Source organism: Mustela nigripes, chromosome 6 (assembly GCF_022355385.1).
Source record: "Mustela nigripes isolate SB6536 chromosome 6, MUSNIG.SB6536, whole genome shotgun sequence".
NCBI lineage: Eukaryota > Metazoa > Chordata > Mammalia > Carnivora > Mustelidae > Mustela > Mustela nigripes.
In genome coordinates this window covers 91,986,253-92,004,408 of record NC_081562.1, presented here as the reverse complement: position 1 = coordinate 92,004,408, position 18,156 = coordinate 91,986,253, and the positions used below count along the sequence as shown (strand labels likewise).

At 46.7% G+C, this 18,156-nt stretch overlaps 2 protein-coding genes across 4 annotated transcripts; one reads left to right on the top strand and one right to left on the bottom strand.

The window, feature by feature from the left end:
- Window positions 1-56: 56 nt before the first annotated feature.
- Window positions 57-15,364, top strand: GLS2 (glutaminase 2). Of its 3 annotated transcripts, none has more exons than XM_059403444.1 (18): window positions 57-495; window positions 6,784-6,883; window positions 7,326-7,447; window positions 8,077-8,206; window positions 8,739-8,818; window positions 8,904-9,067; window positions 9,283-9,341; window positions 10,632-10,664; window positions 10,950-11,008; window positions 11,519-11,585; window positions 11,738-11,788; window positions 12,012-12,188; window positions 12,883-13,014; window positions 13,128-13,220; window positions 13,388-13,449; window positions 13,949-14,025; window positions 14,470-14,533; window positions 14,686-15,364. In XM_059403444.1, exons 1-18 carry the CDS (start codon window positions 314-316, stop codon window positions 14,840-14,842), a joined length of 1,809 nt encoding a protein of 602 aa, XP_059259427.1. In that variant the 5' UTR covers window positions 57-313; the 3' UTR covers window positions 14,843-15,364. The 3 variants fall into 3 exon arrangements, with proteins under 3 accessions (XP_059259427.1, XP_059259428.1, XP_059259429.1); XM_059403445.1 differs by lacking the exon at window positions 57-495 and adding an exon at window positions 502-741; XM_059403446.1 differs by lacking the exon at window positions 57-495 and adding an exon at window positions 860-882.
- A 141-nt stretch (window positions 15,365-15,505) lies between these two features.
- SPRYD4 (SPRY domain containing 4) lies at window positions 15,506-17,412 on the bottom strand. The gene is made up of 2 exons (XM_059403448.1): window positions 17,236-17,412; window positions 15,506-16,924 (listed from the first exon to the last, which is right to left on the bottom strand). The coding sequence occupies exons 1-2, from the start codon at window positions 17,318-17,320 to the stop codon at window positions 16,386-16,388; spliced, it is 624 nt and encodes a 207-aa protein (XP_059259431.1). The 5' UTR covers window positions 17,321-17,412; the 3' UTR covers window positions 15,506-16,385.
- Between the last annotated feature and the right edge of the window lie 744 nt (window positions 17,413-18,156).

The window sequence follows — 18,156 nt, the reverse complement described above, 5'->3', positions numbered from 1 at the left end:
CGCCCTTTTTTAACCACCCACTAAACGCCCCTCCACCCCCATTTTCTCTCCTATCCACTGCTCGCCCATCCCCTGTATAGGGGCGCGTGAGTGCATTTCGCAATGGTCCGAGACACTTAGGGACCGGCCCCCCCCCCTGCTCCGGGACCCCACCCACTGGGCCCCTCCCCACCCCTCCTCTCCACATCCTAGGCTCCGCACTCCAACACCCAGCTCCCCCCACCTTGCGGCGTTCGCGATTCCTCCGGCCCTCCCTCCAACCAGCGCTCAGACTCCTCGGGCGCTCCGGCAGAGCGAGAGACCCGCTGGGGGGATGCGCTCTATGAGGGCTCTGCAGAATGCGCTGAGCGGGGCCGGCAGTCACTGCTGGCTGGGAGGCTGGGGTCACCTGAGCCGGAGCCCTCTCCTTGGCGGGGGCGTCCGGCACCACCTCAGTGAGGCCGCGGCGCTGGGCAGGGAGACGCCGCACAGCCACCAGCCGCAGCGCCAGGATCAGTAAGGCTTGCGGGACAGGGGCAGGGGACAGGCTCGCTCGCTACTCCCACTGACGTTGTCGCCAGTTCCCGAGTCCCTTTACCCCGAGAGCGCATATCATCTCCCCTCTCTTCTCCTCGCTCACTAGCCTGCGATGCCTTTTCCTTTAGATTTGGGGCTTTGGGTCCGCCGCGCTCGGGCGGTAACACGCCGTCCGCCCGGGAGGGCGTTTGGGCAGGTCGGTCCTCGGGATGGTGCCTGTCCAAGGTGCGTACTTAACTGGGAACGCAGATGGGCGCGGAGTGTTGCTTGGTGCACGTGTCTGAGTGCAGGGCCGTGTGCGCACCGCGCATCCTCACCCTCCCTCTCTCTTCCTAGGTCCACGGATGTATTTTAGGGGATGAGTGGGTATGGAACAGCCTCCCGTCTCGTGTCTTGGTGTACTTGGGTCTGTCCAGCTATATGGTGTGTCTGTGTTCGGCATGTCCTCGGCGTGTAATGTGTGATGCGCGTGTATTATTAGTGCGCAGGTATGTGCGTGTGTCGTTTGCTTATGTGTTGGATGTGTGCGTTGTCAGGGCCCTCAAATCTGTAGAATAAGGGTAGTTTCCAATTGGCTGTTGAATGAGGAAAGTCGTAATAGGGAAAAAATCGCAAGATGCAGATTTCTCAAATCAGACCCAGTCAGAGCCGTTGTTTGTGCAGCTCAGGCTCCCCGATTTAAAAGGTTCTCTTACAAAGAAATCATAATAATAAAAGGTTTGCTTCCCTTGGGCTATTATTCTGCCCCAGAGGCTGCACCTCTCTCCACCACCCAGGAACACTTGGTGGCTGAGCCTCTTTTCTCCGAAATGCAGACAGAGCTGAGAAGGAAATTTTGTCCTTTCCAGAAGCCAACGTAGACACTGCCCAAGTAGCTCTTGCTCTGTTATAGCAGGAACAAAAAATGGACCATCTCCCTGTCATTGACATGTACTGATGACATTCAGAAAGACATGTACAGGGGCGCCTGGGTGGCTCAGTGGGTTAAGCCGCTGCCTTCGGCTCAGGTCATGATCTCAGGGTCCTGGGATCGAGTCCCGCATCGGGCTCTTTGCTCAGCAGGAAGCCTGCTTCCTCCTCTCTCTCTCTCTGCCTGCCTTTCTGCCTACTTGTGATCTCTCTCTGTCAAATAAATAAATAAAATCTTTAAAAAAAAAAAAAAAAGAAAGACATGTACATCATAATTAAAGTAGCCAGACAGACACAGCACTGACTGTCTCACCACCACTGGAGCCTCTGTCCTGACAGGTAACAGACCAGTAAGGTATGATTTACTTATTAATTTTTAGGCTATACGTGCCTCTTCTCAAGGAAATGTGGAACATTGAACTTTCAAAAATTAGCCCTCTCTCTTTCATTCCACTCTCTATTCCAACTTTTCCCAAGTAATCACCATGGGAGAAATGGTGGGATAGCGCAATGCCTTAACCTCCCTCACCTTAAAACCTTCTGCGAGATGGGGAGCGAGGGGTATCCCTGATTCCTTCCACACACTCTTCCTTGTCCAGTGGAATCAGGTGATAGACATGTTCTGGGGAACCTTGATCCTCTTGCCTCTGACTCTCTGTGCTCCCAGGGAATTCGTGGTAAGGGCCTTGATCTGGTGTTCTCTTGGGCAGAACGAGTTGAAAGGACTGGGAGGGCATGGGCTCTGGGAGTGTGATACCATGATGGGGAGGGGTTCTTGTGTTTGAGGGGGAAAGGAAAGGAGAAAAGAGAAAATGCCCTGTTATTCGGGTTCTTGTTTGTTTTTTAATATTTAGCTTTCTTATTTTTTGTTATAAAAGAAAAACAAGATAGAGTATCAAGAAAATAAAGGACCCCAATAATAGAGGTAACCCACTATATATCCATATATACCTTATATATGTATATATAAAATTTAACACAAATAGGATCATAGTATTCATATTTTTGGTAACCTATCGTTTTCATTTACGAACAGCTTTTTTTTTCTTTTTTTTAAAGAGGGAGAGCTTTTCTTATTTTTTTTTATTTTTTTTATTTTTAAGATTTTATTTATTTGACATAGATCACAAGTAGGCAGAGAGGCAGGCAGAAAGAGGCGGGGAGGAGAAGGCTCCCCACTGAGCAGAAAGCCCGATATGGGGCCCGATCCCAGGACCCTGGGATCATGATCTGAGTTGAAGGCAGAGGCTTTAACTCACTGAGCCACCCAGGTGCCCCGGGAGAGCTTTTTTTAAACGGGGGAGCTGGAGAGGGAGAAGTGGGCACCCCACTGAGCAGGGAGCCTGATGTGGGGCTTGATCCCAGGATATGAGCCGAGGGCAGATGCTTAACAACTGAGCCACCCAATAGCTACAAGCAGTTTTTAATATTGAATATGTATGTGTGATATCATCATTTTAATGGTGGCTATTTAACCATTTCGAGATTATATTATATGAGGCATCATAATTTATGTAATCAATTTTCAGCCTGGTTCCTGCAAATTCTTGTGCATCTACTCAATTATTTCTTAGAGTAAATTCCTAGGAGATTTTGCTTCCCAGGGACAACTGTCATCAGTATCTTGTATAACCTTTTAGAGATATTTTATGCATGTATCAGCAAATACATGTTGATATTATTTTCTGTTCATCATGCTGTACACATTGTCCTGCACCTTGTCCCCCCCCCCCATATTATATTATAGATCAATCCATATTTGAGCCAAAGGGTATGCAGTTTACTTAAGGCTTGTGATACCTTAGTGGTGTGGCATAATTTCCTGTCTTCCTTCAGCTTCCAGACACAGAGAGGCCTGCCCTAAAGCCTTCTTGACTTATTCCTCAGATAGCTTTTTCACCCTTCTTCTATCATTGCATGGATCCTGTCCTCCCTAAAGTCACTGGCCTCGTGTGACAACTGGATTTCCTCAGAAAAAGAAATGCCCCTCTCCTGGTATTCTCCTGGCCCTAAATATGTACATGCATCGTCTATGCCAAGTTTCTTGAGAGACTTGTTATTTTCTAATGCATTGTTTTAATAGATAGTATGTCCATATTCATATATACCATATTCAATAAATACTGTATACATATTCATATGGTTCAAAATTCAAAATACGCAAAAAGATATGTAGTGGACAATATCCCTCCTACTCCTTTTGCCCAGCACCTGCTTCATCACCCTAGAGGAAGGTAAATCAGACTTAAAATTTTCTTTCTTTCTTTTTTTAAATAGGTTTCTTATATATCCTTCTAGAAATATTTTGTGCCTGAAGAGGGAAGTATATCTTTTTTCTTTTAACATAAATGGTACCATACTATGAACATGGTTCTACAGCTTGCTTATTTGAGTTAAAATGACATCTTATTTTTTTTTAAAGATTTTATTTATTTGACAGAGAGAAACAGCGAGAGAGAGAACACAGCCTGGAGGAGGGAGCCTGATGTGCAGCAATATGACATCTTAGATAACATTCCATATCAGTACTTAAGGAACTCTCTCATTTCATTTTTTTATACTGCATAATATGTCATTACATGAATATACCATAATTTACCTAGCTAGTTCCCTGTTGATGCACATTTAGATCATTTCCAGTCTTAACTATTACTAACAATACAATAAATGTGAATATGTTACTTTGCAGGTGTGTAAGTATACACTTACAGGATAAATACCCAGAGTCAAATTGTTGGGTCAAAGAGTTTTAAAGGATCTTAATTTCAATTACCTGTCATGTTTGGAATGATCTGAAAAAATATTTCCTCTAAATCTGTTGGCATATTAGTAGCGGAATTCATGAAAACCAAGAAGTCTTCAGTACCTGAAATTTTAAGCACTATAAGCCAGCAAAAGAGAGATTTGGGGAAACAGGAAGCTTCCTAGAAATGTAAATTGGTAATTCTCTATTGAAGACCCACTATGTGTTAGGGACTTTGCTCAATGTTAGGAAGGCAAAAATTTATAGAGGGATGTATATCTATATAAATCTATATAGATATATATTTAGATCTATATAGATATATATTTAGATCTATATAGATATATATATATAGAGAGAGATAAAGATGTATGAAGAGGGAGGGGTGGGAGAATGGGCAAAATGGGTGGGGGTGTGGAAAATAAAGCCTTAAAAAAAATTGGGAGAATTGGAATTAGAAATCTTTATATCTTAAAAAAAAAGAAAAAGAAATTTTTACATCTTGGGGCACCTGGCTGGCTCAGTCAGTGGAGCATGCAACTCTTGATCTCCATATCACGAGTTTGAGCGCCACATTGAGTGCAGAGGGTATTTAAAAATAAAATCTTTTTAAAAAAGGGAAATTTTTACATCTTTTCTGAATTTAATCTATAATCCAAAATATCATCTGTTTAGATTTTGCAATGCACTTCTAATTTAGAAAAATAATGAATGTAGTGTCTTAAAAAAAAAAATCACAAAGACCTAACAGTGGAGCAAGGGAGATCCTTCTGTCAATAAGATGGTGGGTTGTGTCATACCAGCAGTATAAACAATATTGGGAGGTTTGAGGAAGTCTTTACAGAATTAGTATATTTGTCTGGACCTTGAAGGATGAGCAGGACTGTCCCAAGTGAAGGAGAAAAAGGTCATTTCATACAGAAGTTGCAGCATAAGCAAAGGCCAGGAACGCTGACAATGCCTGGCCCATTTGGACACCTACCTATTATCTGGCATAACTGGAGTGTCAGGGCATGGTGGAGAATAGGAAAGGAAGGTTGGCAGGCCTGGTTTGTTTTTGTTTGTTTGTTTGTTTTTAAGAGTTATTTATTTGAGAGAGAGTGTGTGCATGTGGTGGAGAGGCAGAGGGAGAGACTCTTCTGGAAAATTCCCCACCAAGCACGGAGCCCAACTCAGGGCTCATAACTCATGAGATCACGACCTGAGCCAAAACCAAGAGTCCGATGCTTACCCAAATGAGCCACCCAGGTGCCCCTGTTGGCAGGTTTTAAAGAGCCTTGAGTGCCAAACCAAGAAATAAGAACTTATTTTGTAGACACTGGGGAACTATCAAAGGTTTTTGAGTAGAGAAATTATATTTGAGTTGTTTTTTTTTTTTAAAGATTTTATTTATTTATTTGACAGAGTTCACAAGTAGGCAGAGAAGCAGGCAGAGAGAGAGGAAGGGAAACAGGCTCCCTGCTGAGCAGAGAGCCCGATGAGGGGCTCAATCGCAGGACCCTGGGATCACGACCCGAGCTGAAAGCAGAGGCTTTAACCCTCTGAGCCACCCAGGCACTCTGATATTTGAGTTTTAGAAAGAACTGGCACATGGTGGAAGATGGGTTGGAAGTCAAGGGAGTGTAGTAACAGTTAGGGAATAGACAATGTGGACTGCTAATAAAGAGACATGGTTTACTGAGCATTTACTTTGTGAAAGACTTTTTCGCAAAATGGTATGTTAATTAAGCCTACTTCACCCATGTGAAGTAGACATTGTTACCCTTATTTTACAGATGAGGAAGGAGGTTCAGCAAGATTAAATAATCTGATTTACTAACCCTATTAAGGTCACACAGCTTCTAAGGGGCAAATTCGGTTCTTTCTACTATACCATGCTGGCATAGGAGAAGAAAAGAGGGTGGATTTGAGAGACATTATGGTGGTCACCATAATGTGGGGTACCAACTGAACGTGGATGTAAGGTATGGGAACTCTCCAAATGATTTCAAGTTTCCAGCTTGGCACCAGGGTGTGTGATACCACTATTAACCCAAATGGGGAGCACAGGAAGAGGAGCAGAGGGAGGGAGGTGAGATAACATCAAGTTTGGACATTTTGAGTTGGCAGTGCCTATAGGACATCTAGAAATGGAAGTGTCTAGAAGGCAGCTAGAAATAAAGGTCTGAAAGTTAGAAACAAAAGAAAGCTAGAGAGTAAGATTTAAGACCTCCCAGGAAAGATGTGAAAGCTGGAAGTATAGGGAGAGATCAAATGATTCAGGCAGGAGGGTTGAGTGAGGTAGAGTGAGGACACTTACCTATTTGTTTGTTTGTTTGTTTATGTATTTATTTATTTTAAAGATTTTATTTATTTCAGACAGAGCAAGTGAGAGAGTGAGCACAAGGGGGAGGGGCAGAGGAAGAAGCAGGCTCCCCGCTGAGCAGGGACCCCCCCCCTCCCCCAATCCCAGGACCCTATGATCATGACCTGAGCTGAAGGAAGGCAGACGCTTAACCGACTGAACCACTTTGGTGTCCCTAGGACACCTACCTATTTATAAGGCCATGTTCGAGGAGGATAAGCAGAGAGTTCTCATGTTCCTCTCCTCCTTTCCTATCTCTGCCCCCGAACAGTGACTCATCAGAGAGTGGCATGCTATCCCGCCTGGGTGATCTGCTCTTCTACACTATTGCTGAAGGACAGGAACGAATCCCTATCCACAAGTTCACTACCGTAAGTTCCTCTCTTATCTTCTCAGAATGCTGAGCCCGCAGGATCTCTGCAAAGCAGGAAAAGGAGGACAGGAAGTGTAGGGCAGCTAACACATTGCCTCATGAGGGTGAAAAGTAGGAGATGGCAGTAGATATCAAGGCTCATAAGGCAATCCCATCTCTGCTCCAGGCTGGAAAGATTAAACCCTCGGACTCAATCCATATTCTTAGTTTGAAACTTTGACCCAAGGGGTTCAGAAACCAGCTGCCTTGATGAAAAAGGGCAGGAAACTCTTATCAGCCTTCAACCCTGCACCTTTCCTTCTTTCTTAGTCTGCAAACCCATTTGGTCCACTTGTCATAGTAGTTGGGGTTGAGCTAATTGTTATCCATTGGGAAAGAAGGTTAGGATTGCATTACTGTCCTTGTAGTTGACCTTACCAGGCTTATTCTTTCCCCTAAAGGCACTGAAGGCCACTGGACTGCAGACATCAGATCCCCGGCTCCGGGACTGCATGAGCCAGATGCGTCGCATGGTTCGAGAGTCCAGCAGTGGTGGCCTCTTGGACCGAGATCTCTTCCAAAAGTGAGGGCCCCACAGTCAAGGGCACCATTCTCAGAACTGTTCTGTGGACATAGACTATGACAGCAGGGAGGGCTCCTGGGGACTGGATCAAGTCCAACTCCTCAATGTATTACTTATTTATTATACAAGTAACATATGAATGTTCACATACTCATTATTAAAAGTGCAAACAACATAGAAATACATGTTCTCCCTTCCCTGTCTCCCCAACCCCAGTCCCTTTTCCTGGAAGGAAGCATTGTTGACAGATTAGTGGGTATCTTATAGATAATGTCCTATGCATTTATGTACATATAGGAATATATGTAAATATACTTATATGATTTAGGAATTTTTAAAAATATTAAGGTGACCCACTGTACATATTATTTGAGTACTTATTTTTTTTCCTCATATCCTAAGACACTGTGTCTTGGGCTATCTTTCCACCTCATTGCCACCCCTCATTTTAGGGGCAAAAGAAACTTGAGACCCAGAAAGATAAAGTAATGTGCCAAAGGTCATATAACAGCTGTTGGTCCCAAACCTAATGACCACTCACACTCTCCTTATTCCTGACTTCCCTGGCTCTGGAGTGAGTCACAGCTGCATCTCTCCAGCCCCCTAACCCCATCGTGTCTGGGATCCAGGTGTGTGAGCAGCAACATTGTGCTCCTGACCCAGGCATTCCGAAGGAAGTTTGTCATTCCTGATTTTGAGGAGTTCACGAGCCATGTGGATCGCATCTTTGAAGATGCCAAAGAGCTCACTGGAGGCAAAGTGAGGGCCAGGGGACTAAGGGCGGGACAAGGGTTCTGGGCCAGATATGCCTTGCTTCTTGGAAATTTCTGGGGGCTGGGAATCCATGATTGAGAGATGAGAAGCAGAATCTCTAAAAATGGGGACAAGGGTTTTATGTATTTCTATACATGTGATTTCTAGAGCAGAGGAGGGAAGCCAAAGTTCCAAAGGGGACAACTGGCATGAAGGATTCAATAGAACTTTGAAGGAGACCTGTAGGGTAATTAAGCCCAAGACCCAAAAAGGGAAGCTGACCCCAAAATTCTCTACTTTTTACCTTCTGTAGGCTTTACTGCCATCTCTATCGGGATAAGGCTACAGAAAGATAAAGCCTTCTTAGACTTAAGACTTGGGTGTCCCTGGGAACAACAGGCAGGAGGGAACCCTGTTGCCCTGCAGAAGACAGAATTCTCACTTTTATCTAAAAGAGTTTCCTGACCCTGAACCTCAGCTCTGTTCCCCTCTCTACATCCATATCCCCATTCTGTTTTCTCTCCCCACTCACGCCCAGGTGGCAGCCTATATTCCCCAGCTGGCCAAGTCTAACCCGGACCTGTGGGGTGTCTCCCTGTGCACTGTGGATGGTCAGCGGTGAGATGCCTGGTGAGAGGATGGGGAGGCAGGGCACAGGTGCAGAACATAGGCTGATCCTTTTCACGGCACCTGTCTGCTGCAGGCACTCCGTGGGCCACACAAAGATTCCCTTCTGCCTGCAGTCCTGTGTGAAGCCCCTCACCTATGCCATTTCCATCAGCACCCTCGGCACTGACTACGTGCACAAGTTTGTGGGCAAGGAGCCCAGTGGCCTACGCTACAACAAGCTCTCTCTCAATGAGGAAGGTGAGTGCCACCAGAGCTCAGGTCAGACTCATAGGTGTCCCCCTTCTTATTCCCACCTACCCCTGCAGCCCTATTTGTTTCCCTGACCTTCCTGGTCAGTTCTGTCATTTTATCCTCCCCAGCAAAGAAAGATTTGTCTAGCCTGCAGAGTGGGCAGGCTGTAAAGGAGGCTTTGCACAGTGGCTAATAAGACTGGGTGGTTTGTATTTCCCCAGGAATCCCCCATAACCCCATGGTCAATGCTGGTGCCATTGTCGTGAGCTCCCTGATCAAGGTCAGTGCCATCCTAGCCTTCTGGAAGGTACTGTTCTCTAAATCCCCTTGTTTCTATATTCCTCATATCTGCCCAGCTCTTCAGGGGGATTACTGGGTCTTTGATTCCTTTGAGGGTCTCCAGGTGGCAGTGAGGGCACAGCAACGACCACATATATTGAAGATGTTAGTAAAAGGAACTATACCTCTGCCCTCACCCATGAGTCTGGAGCCCAGAGCTTCCTGGCCCTTAGAGAAGTGAGCAGGTCTTGACCCCTGCCTAGGACCAAGGGCCACATGCCAGATACAGGGGGAGGACAGCACTACTGGGCACTGATTGGCCACTTCTGGGTGAGGGACACAAAAAGAAGGGTGAATGGCCAGGCCAGGGCAGCTATTCACGTCACCTGAAACTGTGAGTTGGCCTTGAGCAAGGGCATCAGGCTGGCCTGTCAGCTGTAGGTCTCCCAGGGCTTGAGCAAGAACCTGAGAACAGTGTGGGCAGCAACATTCCAGAGCCAATCACAGCCCCTCCTGAGGAAGGTGGTGTTAGGAACCCTCCCCCCAGGGACTCAGGTGTCAGTGTCCCTATGGTGTTGACACTATAGTTGACATGTGTAGGAAGCAACAGGGTGTGGTGGGGGTGGGGTGGGAGACCAGGCTCAAGCTCTCCCTTGCCCTGGGTTACCTCTGCCTGCAGCCCTATAACCCGCACCTGCCTCATCCTATTCCCATTGAAGTAGGCCTTATTGGACCTGACTCTTAGCTAAGATCTTCAGCTTTATTTTGGTTATCAATATAATCTATATAACAATATTCTGTGCAACACACCTCTTATCCCATTCCTGTTAATCCCATTGGAGATAGCAATGGGAGTCAGGGATATCTTAAAGTACGGCGCCAGCCTGGGCTGTAAGGGATGGGGATGGGGATCAGAATTGGAGTGGGACTTGGGGACAGGACTGGACTCAGGACAATGGAAGTGAGAGGCAGGGATGAGGCCTGGGATTGAGAATGGAATTGGAAGTGAGACTCAGATGGGTGAGACTCATGGATGGGCTGAAGTTATCTGTACTCATTACTTGATAATAAAATCTAAATGGTTTGGTTTTTAAGATCACTAGATATGTAGGCATACCCCTCCATATATATATCAGTCGTAAAAAAAAAAATCATCATTGTAAAATGTAAAATATTCCCAGTGGCAATTAAACTCCACTAAGTCCTCCTGACACTCCCCTGTCATCCTAGGCTTGGAATGCTGATTGATCTCTCGATCTCGATCTCTCTCTCTCTCTCCCTCTCTCTGCAGATGGACTGTAACAAAGCAGAGAAGTTTGATTTTGTAAGTTCCCTTGCTACTCAGCTCCTGGCTGCTTTTCTCCATAGCATGTTGTCCCCTCCCCCTACCCCAGTGCTCAGCTCTGACTCCACTCTGATAGTGCACCAGCCCATACTACTAGAAGCCTTATTTCCAGAGGCGTGGGAATCTATGGCCTCAGAGGGGAAAGACTCCTGAGTCTCTGCTGGGATAATGACTTAGAAATTCAGAAGGCTTCATCAGGCTAGTATGTGTTCAGTAGGGGTCCTCACCCATGTGATGCCTTTCATGCCCCCTTTCCTCTTTCAGGTGCTGCAGTATCTGAACAAAATGGCTGGGAACGAATACATGGGTTTCAGCAATGCCACGTAAGGCCCCGTTTGCGGGATTGGCCGAATACATTGTGGGATATGTGCACTTGCCATAGAGAAGGGGGATGATAGAATCTTAAGAGGAAGAAATCCAGGAGAATTTTGGCTACCCAGCTTCCTCTGAGCCAATTCATTGATATTGGTTTATCTTGTAAAATAATTTCTTCCATTTCTCTTTAGTATTTAGAGAGGCAGTGTGAGGGTTTATTCCCAAGCCCTTCTTGCCAAGCCTCTCCAAGCCAGAAACCTCCTCATCAGTTTCTCCAAACTAGATGACTAGACAATTTGGGGGTTGGGAGTTTCTTTTTCACACTTAACAGTAAAGCTATGTCCAGTGCTTGCTCAGGGTCAGTAGTTTTCTCCATGATTTCCGTGAGGATTTATTTGGGGGCTGATTTAGTTTGACACGTGTGATCTAGTTCTGTCTCTCTCAGGGAAGGTATTTTTTCCCCTTCTCCTAAAACTCACCCCTCAACCATCAAGTACTAAATTGGGTGTTTGCTTCAGATTCCAGTCAGAGAAGGAAACAGGCGATCGGAATTATGCCATCGGCTATTATCTAAAGGAAAAGAAGGTAACTGGGAGAGGCTGGTAGAGAAAGTCCCTGCGAATTCTGCAGCTGGTGGAAGGGCACATGGGTTTGGGGACTTCGATTGAGATCCTGGCAGTGTGACAGGGTTTGCTGATGGCCTGAAAAGAAATGTTCTCCCTTCTTCTTCCTTACAGTGCTTTCCTAAGGGGGTGGACATGATGGCAGCCCTCGACCTCTATTTCCAGGTGAGCACACACTGCTGTTCAGCTCAGGGCCAAAGGAATAGGACAGTCCGCCATCCTTGCTCTGACCCACATGAGGGATGCGTCCTCTCCAGTGGTTTTGGTGTCCTTCAGAAACACCAGGGGAACTTTCTGAAAGATCAGGAGGCCAAGAACGTGGCTCTGTGCCCAAGAACATGGTGTTCATGGTCCACATTGCACCCACCCCTCTGCCTTGTCTCTACAGCTGTGCTCAGTGGAAGTGACCTGTGAGTCAGGCAGTGTCATGGCAGCCACCTTGGCCAATGGCGGGATCTGCCCCATCACAGGAGAGAGCGTCCTGAGTGCTGAAGCAGTGCGCAACACCCTCAGCCTCATGCACTCCTGCGGCATGTATGACTTCTCAGGCCAGTTTGCCTTCCATGTGAGTGCTTCCAGCCCTGCCATCGTTTGCTACTGGTCTGGAGCCAAGAAGTAAGGCCATGGAGTCTCTGAAGGTAGAGGCTGGAAGCTTGTTCCTGCCTCTCCTTCGTAGCTCCTAGTCTGGCAGTTGGGCTGAGAGTCCTTAGGCAAGTCTGTCAAACACACCGAGTTCCTCAAACACATTAATACATGATGTTGTGGCTTCTGAACCCCACTTCTGCCACCCTCCATGTACCTGGCACTTCTCCTCTAGGCCTCGGTGTAGAGGTCCCTTCCTCAGAGAGGCTCTGCTGACCATCCTGTCTCCAGTAGGCCCCCCTCCGACTGCTTTCTCTATTGCAGCACTCTGCTTCTTTCCTCCTGTGTTATCTCATAAGCTGTGATTCTTTTTGTCTCTTGATCGTCCATCTCCTACCACCAGCATGAAGTCAAGAGACTATCCTAGTTCTAGGGCAGCATCAGGCACAGCATAGACACTCAACAAGTATTTTCTTACTGAAGCCACAAGTTTAAAGGAGATAGAACAGGGGAGGAGTAAGGAGTAAGTAAGGAGTAAGGAGTAAGAAGCTAATTAACAAGCCAAGAGGTTGAGGTGGACATGACCTTGCCTGTGCAGTCATTTGGAATAGACGAATTTATTAATCCAGACTTGAGGGCACCACTAGCTTATCCTCAGTCTCAATTTTATCTCCAAGGTGGGCCTGCCGGCCAAGTCAGCTGTATCAGGAGCCATCCTCCTAGTGGTGCCCAATGTCATGGGAATGATGTGTCTGTCACCTCCCTTGGACAAGCTAGGGAACAGCCATAGGGGCATCAGCTTCTGCCAGGTGAGTTATTTTGCCTGAAGATCTTAATGATTTTGAATGAGTAAATGAAAAAATTTTGAGCTCCTAGTGAGTGCAGGGAGTAAATAATCGATCTCTTTGGCTTACAATTCTAGAAGCTGGTGTCTCTGTTCAATTTCCACAACTACGACAACCTGAGGCACTGTGCTCGAAAGTTAGACCCACGGCGTGAAGGGGGAGAAGTTCGGGTAAGGAAAACCCCAGGTGGCTTGTAAGACTATTTCAGAATAGAACATTCCATTAGTGGTTTAGCAATACCCTTGGCTAAGCATCTTTGGAGAAGGGTCACAGGACAGAGCTGAGCATGGGTGAGCCCAAAGTCGCAGTTAATCTCAGGTGGGAATTTGTTTTCCAGAACAAGACTGTGGTGAACCTGTTATTTGCTGCCTATAGTGGAGATGTCTCAGCCCTTCGAAGGTACCAAATAAACACAGTAAAATACTCCTGATCAGAGATCTCATTAGGAGTCAACACCGCAAAATAGTTAAAGGCTTCAGCTTTAGAGCCAGATAGAATGGATACAGACTGCATTTAAATGAGATTGTTTTAAGTACAGTGACTGCCATGTGATACGAATTTAAATAATGGCAGCCATGTTATGATTAATCTGGGTGCTAAGAGCAGAGTCCTAGGAGGGAAGTAAGCACCCTGCCTCAAGTAGATCACCAACATCAACAAACATGTGCTGGGCACCTTCCAAGGGTAGGCAGTGATGTTTCTGGAAGCATCACACCCCTGTCTGATTTGGGAGTAACAGTCTCATCTGGGTATGGAACATGATTATGCAGGGTCTACAGATCTTAGTGAGCCTGTTTTATTTTTTCTGGAACCCATCTAGTCGGAACCCCACTTCAGAAAAGACACTAGTGATTCTAGACTAATTTGGGTAACTCCAGCTGCTTTCCACTACTCTCAGGTTTGCCTTGTCAGCCATGGACATGGAACAGAAAGACTATGACTCCCGCACAGCCCTGCATGTTGCTGCAGCTGAAGGTATCTGAAGGTTAAATAAAAGGGGAACCAGAGCTTAAGATCCTTTTTTTTTTTCTCTCTTTAAAAAATATTTTATACCTTTTTTTTTTTTTTTTTAAAGTAAACTCTACTCCCAGTGTGGGGCTCAAACTCACAATCCTGAGATTAAAAGTCATATGCTCTACCAACTGAGCCTGCTAAGCACCCCAAGACCATTTCTTTTCTATGAAGAGTACTCCCTATTGTCTATGCCCATAAGGTTACAGGGGCAGCAACTAGTTTTGTCCAGATGCCCTGCAGTCTTCAGGCCAACTATTATTGGCTGCCACAGGGAGCACAATGGGAAGAGGCCTTTCCCCCACCCCTCTTGGTTCAGACTTCAGCTGCCAAAGTCTAATGTGGCTAACACCAAAAGGTTGAGGATCTATCTATACCATCTCATTTTCCTTCTGCTCATATTCCTAGGACATATTGAAGTTGTTAAGTTCCTGATTGAAGCTTGCAAAGTGAATCCTTTTGTCAAGGACAGGTAAGAGTAAGCTAAAATTGGAGGTGGCAGGGGCGGGGGTGGAGTCTGGGCACAGTTTCTCTCCCTGTGCCCTCCAGCCACCCCAGTCATGTAGTGTGACCAGAGCACTGTCACTGTCTTCTTTCCCTGATCCTGATCTTGGTTCCTTTTAGGTGGGGCAACATTCCCCTGGATGATGCTGTGCAGTTCAACCACCTAGAGGTGGTGAAGCTGCTTCAGGATTATCAGGACTCCTACACACCATCGGAGACTCAGGCCGAGGCAGCGGCAGAAGCCCTGTCCAAAGAGAACTTAGAGAGCATGGTGTGAGCCTGGGACATGCACATGGTCCCTGCTCGAAGAAAAGCACGAGCTGGCCACACACTCAATCCATAACCACCAAACATGCTATGGACAGCCACACTGCTTCAGTGGGGACCAAGACTTAGGCCACCGCTTTCTGTGAGAGTGAAAATACCCCATTCCCTTGACAGACAGAGTCTAGAGAAGTGCCTTGGTGGACACATGCAGTACAGCAATCCATGGAGACGATGAGCTTCTTCAAGGTACAGCCTAATGGTTTGGCCCACTCAGAATCATCCCAGGTCTTCGCCCAGGTCCCCTCTCCCTCCCCTAAAGAAACCATCATGAGAGAGACAGAGATACTCTGGAAAAGGGGCCCTAGCCACCATGCACAGGTATATGTCCAAAGAGGAAGTAGGACAGCCATGTACCAGGTTTTAACAGTCTGGACAGGTCTGCCCTCCTTGGCTTGAAAGTACTGCTGCTACTGCTAATTTTATAGACAGAGAAAGTATTTTGTGCTCAAATAAACTTTAATTACACAAATTATTATTGTTGTTAAACCCAGTTCTTATCCCTCTCCCTTTGGGGTATCCAGCCGCATCACCATCAGAAAGGAGGATAAGAAGGAACTGCAAGGTCAGAGCCTGAGAATACCTATTTCACATATATACTCACCCCACCACGTTTTCCTCAACCCTAAATATTACTGTAGGTTAACTGTATTCACCTGCCAGAGGTCAGGTTGTGGGGGGGGCGGGGAGGGAGAGGTGGCAATACATGAGGGTTTGGGACTAAGCAGGCCCCAAAATGGGTTGTGCAAGACTTCAGGCCTCCCTCCTCCCTCTGGAAGTTCCAACTGTGGCAAAAGTATCTTATCTCCTTTGGTCACTGTTGTAACTAGCCCAGTGATTCTAAGAGATTGACCAAATGTCAGAGGTGTGCAGATTAAGGCAAACGGACTCTGGGTGGTGACAGCTGCAGCTGTGTGGGGCTGAGAGTCTGGCACTGAGGTACTGGGGAAGGAGGGCCCTATTTCATTCAGACACAGTGAAGCACTTCCTGAGGGATCCAGAGCCCAGACTCTATGTGCTATAGAAAGAAAGGTCCAAGTCACTGACTGCACCACTCCTCCAGCCAGAGGTAGAAAGGATTTACTCTTGGAGAGATCCTGTAGTGCCCCAAGGTGGGGAGGGGGGGTATTATATGGGGCAAAAGGAGGCAGAGGTATCACAGTGATGAATAAATTCAAAGTTCAAAGCTAACACCCCAGGACTGAATGCAGTCTGAGAAAGCTCTGGGTACAAGGAAGCAGAGGAGCTAAAGGAAGCCAGTCAGGCCAAGTACACACATGATAGCTTGGGAAATCAGCAGTAATTTGGGGATGGGGAAGGGTGGCTGTATGCCCAGTTTTCACAGGGTATGGGAGAGGAAGAAGACTAAGATATTGCACAGAGAACCCAACACTGCATTTCCAAAATGAGACACTGTGCGGTGGCAAAATTAAAAGGTTTCAGACACTTTCAGAGAATGATTGAGAGCATGATTAGGGACTCCAGCAATGGACATACTAGAGGCCTTCAGGCACCTCAAGCCCTGACTGGGTCAGCAGCTCTCCATCCCAAAGGGCAAAGGCAGGTACCACTGGACCTCGGAAATCTGTCTGAAGCGTGTGAACCACAGCAACCCTGCTCACATCCACCAGGCTCAGCTTCTGGGCCTCATACTCCAGCAGCAGCCCCACCTTCTCTGGCTGCCCGATGCCTTCAACAGGGGCTTTTTCGCTGGCCAACATGGTGTGCCACTTGCGCTGGGCATAGGTGAACACCCAGGAACGATCGTCAACACCGATGCAACTATCCCGGGACATGTCCACATCTGCCACTCCTATCCGGAACTGGTGGGAGCGCTTCACTGTCACCTCCCAGTAGTGCCTGCCACTGGTGACCGCTGTGTCTGCCAGCACCACAGCCCACTCCCGGAAGCGCTCCACATTCAGGGCCAACTTGGTGGGCTCCAATCCCACTATGCCATATTTGACACCTGTATCACCTCTGAAGAGCGCTAGACTGCTGTGGGCCGTTCTTTCGTCCAGTTTGAAGCTGAAGCCTGTGAGAAGAGCAGAGAGACTGGATGACGACGGCAGTTAGTACCCCACAACTAGGGATACATACACATTACGATCTGAAAGGCAGTCATGAGTTCATGAGTACATGGGAAAGAGAATGTCACGCGGGCAAAAGTGGGGCACTTTAATATGGACCTTCGGACCCCTCGGGATAGAAAAAAAAAAAAAAATTGTGCCCCCTGTTTGGACTCCAAGACCAACGCAGATGGGGAGGGGAAATGAACCAAAGGAGCTCCCGGGAATAACGGTAACCATTTTGGAGATAAAAGAGAGTAAAAGGAAATAATCTTACCTCTGCGGGCTTCGGCGGCGGCAACCCCCAACCGTTTGGCTCCCCAGCGGCATGAGCAAAACGAACGTGCAAAAGGCAGCGCCATCTTGCGCCAGGGATGACTAGGGCACGCCCCCTGGCCTGGGACCTCGCCATCTGCCTGCCAGCTCCTTTCCGACGTGGTGCGCGAGTGGCCGCAGCGCAGTATGATGACGTAAAAGAGCCAGCGCCCGGTAGGGGAGCCATTTTAGTGAATTCTGCTCAGGTCAGGACCTGGTAGGTACAGTTTGTTTAGTTTTTTGCTGAGGGGCTTGCTGCTCACGTTTTTACCAAGTAGGACCTTTAAAAAGATGGAGTAGTAAGAGATCAAAAGTAGATTTTAGAATTAAGCAATAATCGGATTCGAACACGGCTCCGCTATGTGACTTTGGGCAAATCACTTAACTTCTCCGAACCTTAGTGTTTTCATTTGTAAAACAAAAATAATAACCCTTTAGACCTTGGTAAAAATTAAATTGAGAGAATAACCTAGAATACAACCTGACAAAAAGCGATTCCTAGGTGAAGTGGCAGGTTGTTTTAATAAATAATAATATGTAAGTACTGTAAATGTTGGTTTTGTATTTTAAGGGTTGTTGGAGAAGGACTCAATCTCTACTGTATATTTCGTTCCTCATTGGCAGATTTGTATATTCAACAACCTATTAGATATTTCTACCTGGATGTTCCTGACCCCCACTCCCCCTGCCCCCAGTTAGCTAGTCACCTCAATTTAACATGTCTAAAACTTACTTTTTGTCTTCCTAAACAAGCTTCCTCCTCTACCTAGGTTCCCTGACTTCTGTGAAGTACAACCCATAACCAACCAGCTTCCCAGGCTAGAAACCTGGAAGTCCTTGACTTCTTTGTCTCCCTCATCTCACATATCTGATTGTCCTTGAA

Excerpts from the sequence above, each read along its gene's own strand:
- SPRYD4 (XM_059403448.1), bottom strand. The coding sequence starts at position 17,320 with ATGGCGCTGCCTTTTGCACGTTCGTTTTGCTCATGCCGCTGGGGAGCC. Across the intron at positions 16,925-17,235 it reads CGCCGCCGAAGCCCGCAGAG|GCTTCAGCTTCAAACTGGAC; the intron begins GTAAGATTATTT and ends CTCTTCTCACAG.
- GLS2 (XM_059403444.1), top strand. The coding sequence starts at position 314 with ATGCGCTCTATGAGGGCTCTGCAGAATGCGCTGAGCGGGGCCGGCAGT. Across the intron at positions 9,068-9,282 it reads GCTCTCTCTCAATGAGGAAG|GAATCCCCCATAACCCCATG; the intron begins GTGAGTGCCACC and ends GTATTTCCCCAG. Across the intron at positions 11,586-11,737 it reads ATTATCTAAAGGAAAAGAAG|TGCTTTCCTAAGGGGGTGGA; the intron begins GTAACTGGGAGA and ends TCTTCCTTACAG.